Source organism: Copadichromis virginalis, linkage group LG17 (assembly GCF_057382275.1).
Source record: "Copadichromis virginalis isolate Kocher_CV1m ecotype Utaka linkage group LG17, C_Virginalis_male_GT1.1, whole genome shotgun sequence".
NCBI lineage: Eukaryota > Metazoa > Chordata > Actinopteri > Cichliformes > Cichlidae > Copadichromis > Copadichromis virginalis.
Window position 1 is genome coordinate 17,413,906 of NC_140634.1, and position 7,855 is coordinate 17,421,760.

At 45.4% G+C, this 7,855-nt stretch overlaps 1 protein-coding gene across 4 annotated transcripts in view; it reads right to left on the minus strand.

Moving 5' to 3' along the window:
* The window catches only part of LOC146689240 (filamin-C-like), a 61,461-nt gene extending 54,670 nt beyond the window's left edge, over positions 1–6,791 (minus strand). For 2 of the 4 annotated variants that reach the window (XM_085437410.1, XM_085437411.1), the window contains exon 1: positions 5,904–6,791. In XM_085437410.1, the coding sequence (XP_085293536.1) occupies positions 5,904–6,282 (379 nt within the window). In that variant the 5' untranslated portion in view covers positions 6,283–6,791. The remainder of the gene's footprint in view (positions 1–5,903) is intronic. The other 2 variants (XM_085437408.1, XM_085437409.1) reach the window with 2 other exon arrangements.
* Positions 6,792–7,855: the final 1,064 nt, after the last annotated feature.

Genomic DNA, 7,855 nt, shown 5'->3' on the forward strand with positions numbered 1-7,855 from the left:
TGAGAAATACGTGTTATTACTGCAATATTCAGCGCACAAACATGTACTCTATCAGTAGTTTAACACATTCTCTTCCTCTGAATGCTTTCTTGAATAAAGGAGGTCAAAGCAGTTACCTGGACACTTCAAATGCTCTGCTAGACATGAGCAGGTCAGTCAGGAGGGAGCTGATCACCCACCAGACCTAGAGCAAGGATCTACTGGATTTCCAGGCTGTACACGTCGCGCACGATGTTCAGGCCTCCGTCCTCCTCAGTGAGGAGAGCTTGATCCAGGAACAGTAACATTTACATCTCAGGGTCCTGCTTGGTTCTCTGAGCTGCTGAAGACCTGAAGCACCATCACTGGACAAAGGTAGTGGCATATGACACCAGCCATCAACCGCCTATATCATTTAGCCCCGCTCACACCTTCATGCATTTGATCCGCCTCCAAATTAAATACCACTGACTCCCCGTCATCTGTCAGGACTGAAGAAGACCTTTGGATGAGCCGTGAAACGAGTGCAGCCAGCGCCAGGCATGAGGAGCTTAGATACCGAAAACACCCACATATGAGCAGCAAACAAAGGACTAAATGTACCTCAGAGTTCTGGTTAAACGAGGCGAGGAGGGACAAGGAGATAGACAGGAAGTCAAAATCAATATAAGACACCAGACAAAACTATCAAAGTAAAACAGGAAACAAACAGTTGAACAGACTGAGAGGAATATGAAGACATAAAACAGATATATATCAGAGTTCCAATAACACAGCTTAACATCTCACCCTGACAGACAAACTTCAGGCACCCGAAATCCTGCCAAGTGTCCCTGGCTCCACAGGGAGGTGTCCCTCAGCAGGGACACTTGGCAGGAGCCGGGATCCGTTTGTCAGATGGCGTGATAGATGTGAGGTATATCCTCGTGTAGCAGTGACGCTCCGGTGTCATCCTCATCAAGGCGCCTTCCTTCTGACAACACCACCCAGAGAAACCCGACACGTGAGACGGCTCAGAGGCTGTTTGGAGCTGATATGAATAAAGCCGTGATTTCATGTGAGATTCCACAATTTAAGACACCCTCCACTGGATTATAGTGCAGGTGAGGGTCAAAAGAAACAGGTGGGTCAAAGAGAAATGTGCTGATCTGAGAGGCGATCAGGAGGAAGAACGGAGATGAGAGAAAAAATGCTTTCAGAAAAGGAAGTGTTAATCATTTATTTTCACCAATCAACAAAATGCAGTGAATAAACAAAAGAGAAATCTAAATCAAATCAATATTTGGTGTGACCACGCTTTGGCTTCATAACAGCATCAATTCTTCTAGGTACACTTGCACACAGCTTTTAAAGAAACTCGGCTGGTAGGTTGTGCCAAACATCTTGGAGAACTGACCACAGATCTTCTGTGGATGTTGGCTTCCTCACATCCTTCTGTCTCTTCATATAATCCCAGACACACTCGATGACGTTGAGATCAGGGCTCTGTGGGGACCATGCCATTACTTCCAGTACTTCTTGTTCTTCTTTACACTTAAGATAATTCTTAATGACTTTGGCTTGGCTACATTTGGGGCAAATAAACAAGCGTTCATATTTCTGAAAGCATTCTTTGTTTAAAGCATTTTTTCACATTACTACATATATGTACATATACATATGTATGTACACACACACACACACACACACACACACACACACATATCCATCTTATTCTCTTATCCTAGTGGCAGCAGTCTAAGCAGAGAAGCCCAGCCTCCTCCTCCAACGACAATGAGCATGGAGGCGTTCACAAACCAGCCGAGAGATCAAATCTCTCCAGCGTGGAACTTTTCTCAGTCTGTCTGATTTTTTAGGGATGTAGCTCTGCAAAGCCAATGTACCACTGTTAGATATTGTTAGATACCCCAGATCTTGCACACACACATACAACACACCACACACTAATCAATAACTTATAATAACTCTGTCAGCTGGAGCCTGAACACATCATTCCCCTCGATGTGCTCAGGCTCCGGCTGCTGCTTCAAATGCTTCACAACAGCTGTGGCGACAGCTGACACACACATGCACACAAACACACACACACCCTCACCCTCTTGTCATGTGGTTGGTCTCTGTCTGGGGGGGGGGCAGTAACTAAAGTGAGTCTTTGTTGTTCAGACTCAAACTGGACGTTTACTGCAGAGTCTACAGTGTGACAGTCAGCAGATCACACCAGATCTCTCTATCTCTCTTCTCTCAAACACACACACACACACACACACACACACACACACACACACACACACACACACACACACACACACACAGGGGAAGTCCGGGGCTTTGAAAAATCTCATTCTTTCCCTGCAGTCCATTTGAAATTTTGCTGATCTTATTGTTAGGTACTCCTCCTTGATCCTCCTCCTGTTTTCCAGTTTAAAGGGTGTTCTTCCTCCCCACCATCTCCAGTTTTGCTTATTAGCTCATCTGGTAATGGGCTCCTACTCCCCCACATCACCCTCAGCTAGTTTAAACTGTTTTGAGGTGATTTCTGCTGTTTGTGCAGCTGTTCCTCTCAAACTTCACAAATACCCAGTGAGGCTCAGAGGGAACAAAGACCAACTAGCATGTAGACGCCCAGCACTGAAACATCTGTCTCCAACAGTGGCTTAAACACGCTCCCACATCTGGAAATGACCAAACAAGCTCACTTTAATCTGGTTAAGTTGGACCCTTGATGTAGTTTCCAGCATCCAGCTGGTGTCACGCTGCCTCAGTGATACTTAGAGATGCTGAGCCATCGTTAATGAAAGCTGTCCCGCTGACTCATAACAGATTGATTCTGAGGTTTCCAGGAGCTCTGAGAGAAGGAAGGTGCAAACACACCACAGCTTCAAAGAGGTGGGTTACTGGTGCAGATTAAACCATCTAAACCCAACAAGCTCATAACAAAAGAAAAAAAGTGCAAACATAAAAGTCCAAACGGGGCGTGACCACAGCCTCCTCATTAGTTTCGTGTTTGCCGGTGCCTGACAGGAAGTGTTCAGCAGGGAGGATCAGGACAGTACGAGGGTGTCTTATATAACAGCCTGTGACGTCCTCATCAGGAGCTTGGAAGGAGCCCTTCTTTGGAGGTCATGGTTCGAGTCCCGCTGGGAGCTTTGAGTTTTTCTTTAGTATGACTTTTTACTCTCACTATTATATCCTGGTTGAAGGTTCAGGACAGCAGGACGTCACCCCCACACAAGAAAGGCTCAGACTCGACTTCGTTATTTTGGTCTTAATGAAGCCGACAGTGTGACAAAGTGAAGCTCCCAGTACGTCCTAAAAAGAGAGGCGATACCACACTCACACTTCCTCTCCCACAAATGACCATCTCCACATTGAACCTCTCTTCGTCTCCTATTCCACCCGACCTTTGACCTCTGAATTGCTGCCACACACAGACTCGGTATCACAGTTTTCACATAAACGCTGCACAGGTACAGTCTAACCTGTGACCTCACAGTCAGGTAGGATATCCTCAGCTGTAACAGGAAGTTAATGTGAAACACGGCTCAGAAATCAGCAGCGTGTAGTGAGTTACTATGAGGGGAGGGAGGGGCGGGGTGTCCTGGCCTTAGTTTAACATTCCTGTGTGCTGACTGCTGCAACACATGGCAACTATTACAGAGACACAGCCAGAGAGGCATGGAGGTAAAATTAGCCGATATTTGAATGGAGTTTGGCTGAAAGAATCCAGGTTAGAGAAAACGCGCAGTTCAGCTCAGCAGCCTCAGCTACACAAACACCACATTAACCATTTATACACCCACCCCTCAGGTTTGGAAACAAGCCAATCAGGTTACAGATCACATCCTGTCACACATCAAATATCTGTGTATCAGACACAACAAGCAACTCACATATATTAGCTAACCAATGATGAGTTCCTGTTGGCCCCACTACTAGTGCTAAAACATTATTAAGTGGCTGTCTCCAGACCAGGCCTCTTATGAAGCCTGTCAGCTGTGGTTGGTTATAATGACTTTTTATATATAATTATATATCTATATAGATCTATCTATCTATCTATCTATCTATCTATCTATCTATCTATCTATCTATCTATCTATCTATCTATCTATCTATCTATCTATCTATCTATCTAAAATTATTATAAAATAATAGAAAAGCATATGCATTTTATTAACAAAGTTTAATTAAATGTTGCCCTGCATAAGGGGGTCCTGAGGAGCCCTCAGCATGTCTCTGCCCCCGGGCCCCTCAGCAGGTTAGCGAGGCCCTGCATTCTCTGGGTCTATTTTCAGCAGCTGTTGGCTGAGGGACAGCAGAGCTCAGCTGTGCTGCTATCAATCAACTCCTACTCACACTGCTCCTCCACCTCCTCCACCCCCTCCACCCCATAAAACCCCAACAAGTAACTGCGCCCTCCAGGCCTCGCAGCCCCCCAACAGCCCCCCCATCAGCTGCAGACTCACAACAGCAGCTCAAGCTTCAGTTTGTCCTGTTAGACCCTCAACAAAAGTAAAACTACAACACATGAAAACAAACTTATCTCCAGAGCTGAGCGCACAGCTGGACAGAGGAAAACTTTCACCTTTAGCCTTAACCACCATGTCTCGTTAGTGATGTCAGTATTTTTCTTTAAATATTTTAATATTATTTCCATGAATATATGACAGATGTCCACAAGTTAAATACACAGCTGGGTATTTTCTGTTAATCCGATACAAGAAACATTCAAAAGCCCGAAACTGAAAACTGCTCAATGAATGAAAATGAAGCATGTTTTTCCTTAAGTTATAATAAATGTGACATAATTACAAAAAGTGATTTTCTTTAATTAAAGCATTGATTTCCAGCTGACGGTTACTGTGACAAGCTCAGTCTAAACTCAGTTGAATCCTGATATTGAATGTAAGAAGAATTGTTGGCTGTGATTTTTTCTTCAGTGTGTGGATTTTTCCTCTCTCTCATTTATCGTCTTTTATTTCAGGGTCTCCCTTTGATTTTGCTATTTATGTTTTTGATCATCTGTCTTTGATTTTTTTTTTTAAATCATGCTATATGAACAAAGTTATTATTACTGTTACTACCTATGTTTCATTTAATGAAGGTAAGCCTGCTTAGTCTTTGTGTCCTGCACAGTTACAGACAGACTGAAGTGGGAACAATTACTCTCAACAGGAGTCTGTTAACAACTAAACCTTCATATAAACACTGAAAACCATGGCACACAGACTCCAACACACCACTGCACAATGAATTCAGCAACACAAACACACTGTGTCTGCAAATACTGTCCTTTAGTCAGATTAGTGCATTTAACTTCATCTATACTAGTTTTTTAATGCTGTACTAAGTAGCATGGACTTCATGTCTGCAGACTGAGCAGTAAAGTTGTACTTCTTCAGGATTTATAAAACCCTGCAACACCTTGGCCACTCATCATTCACATCCACTCCAAGACATCTGCAGTCCGATTTACGTCCTTCTGGAGGGTTCCAAACACTTTTGGATTTCTTGAAGGGTTCAAGTTTCAACAAGTTTCTCTGAGCCCTCCCGAGACCTTTTGCAAAAACCACATACTCTGTACTTGGGTGAAATTTAAAAGCAGGCTTTAATAATTCTGACTTTTTATCCTTAAAAATAAGAAACTCTTTGAATGAATCCACTGATGAAGCTGTAGGCACTGAACAGCTGTGAACACCTGGATCTCCACACACCTGTGAGCCACACCTGTGACCTGTCAGTCACAAACCGATGCCACACGTGATTACCTTTGTTAAAACCCCTTTTATGAAAGAAACCAGCAGTTGGGCTGACTGTTTCCAGGTCTCTCTCTCTCTCACACACACACATACAAATACACACCGTGCGTAAAATTTGCGTAAAAACTCTCCAAACGCGCCTCTGTCTCGGTTTTACGCACTCACCGATGGAGACCAATTTGATGTGCTCCCTTTCCAGGAACTCCAGCGCCACGGACACGTTCTCCAGCTTCATCTGCCTGAAGTTGGGTCTGCTGTGGTACTTCCGGTACATCTTTTTCTGGCTTAGCACCTCCAGCAGCCCTATTAACTTTAGCCCATCGCTTAGGTCCTTCTGTAGGTCGTTGATGCGTTTGTTGATCACCTTCAGGTGCTCGTTGCACCACCTAGTGAAGGTGTTCTGCTGGATCTTCTTCCACGGGGCGTCCTCGGCTAGGTCCTTCTCGGTGGCCGGCATCTCCTCCTCCTCCTCCTCGCCGATGTCCGCGGTGCTCTGGTAGAACTGCTGGGGCTCCAAGTAGCTGTTGTTGCTCATCATGGACATGCCTTTTATAGAACCGAGCGCAGTGGGAAGAGAAGGAAAGGCAGAAAAAAAAAGAGAAACGGGGGGCAGTGGAAGCGGAGGGGCAGTGCCCAGCGCGCGGGGAGGGAGCTTCACGGAGCTGTGCGTAAAGAGGCGCGCATGCAGACCCGAGGTCACTCCTGTGGCTCACACTCTCAGAGAAAGCGGAGGCTCGGGAGGAAGAGTGAAGAATAGTCTGCTTTTGTCCTCCGGCTGGCTTGGCTGTGGTCACACGCGGGTGGCGTCGTGGACAGAGTGGGGCTGTGCAGCTGCGGGAGCGTGAAGCGAGGTTTAAAGGCTCGGCGTCACTGCGCAGGACTCCCAGGAATGCCCCTGCCATGACCATATACTACTGCGGCCCGGGCATCCTCCGAGCCGCAGGACACCGAGACCGCAGATCATTGGTCGGCGCGGAACAGGGGGGTGGAGACACGCTGGACACCCCCAACCAGGACACCCCCATCTACCCCACCCCGACAGCCGGACCCGGGGCTCCACAGCCGCTCTGACACCTCCGGGTATTTTTAGAGTCCTCAAACCTGGAGAGACACCCTGAGGAGGGACATGACATCACCATCAGACAGCGAATCAAATCACTGCATGATATTTAAACAACAAAGCATAAATAAAAAACATCAAAGTTTACTTCAGTTTGGAAATACATATCATATCTGAAAATACAATAGGCTCTGTGATAATGATTAATGACAATTAATGGTAACTACAATGGAGGTTAGGTGTTTACAGTTAATTGAATGAGGTGTTGCTGCTTCTTGCAATTCCATTGGCTGCCAAATGGAGGCGCGGCAAACTGAAGCAAGCGAGAGAGGAAGAAAAATTCCATGCTGCGTTCTTGAAGAATAAAACAAACTGAAGAGATTTATTGACGTAAACAGCAGCGCCCCCTGCTGAGCACAGTCTGCTTCTACGTGAAACAAGCTGAACTTGACCCAGAGTGAAACCCAAGATCAGCTCTGCAATAATCACATACAGATGTGTGCAGTTACAGCTTTATAAGAGCTGCTGGTTTTATTCCAACTGTGTTGAACATCAGCCTAAAATGTGCTCGCTGTGGCTGTACATAGTCTATAGTCTTTATAAACAAAAAATGTCCACAGTGATGATTCTAGTGGGTTGAGTGGATTAAAAAGTGACAAGTGGCACAGTGGCTCACTGCATTCATGCTGTGGAATCGTGGGCTCGTTGAACATGTGTGTGAAAACATGAAAGTAGTGTTTTGAGTTAAAATGTGTGGCATCAGGCATATTTCCTGTGTGTCACGTTTAGAGACTTACTATAAAAACACAAGACAGGAATACAGACTCACCGTGAGTCTGAAAATATCTGCGTCCAGCTCAGATATCACGAGAGGAAAACAGCAGCTCACATCTAAAGTGTAAATATGGAGCCAAACTAAATTTAACAGCGAGTGCCGCCGTGATACACTCATCATCCTCTCAGGGCAGACAGTTTACCAGAGTTATCACCACTTATTACGGTCATGACTTCACTCCTGATTCCTACTCTTTTTTTCCCCTTCACCATGAACTGAATA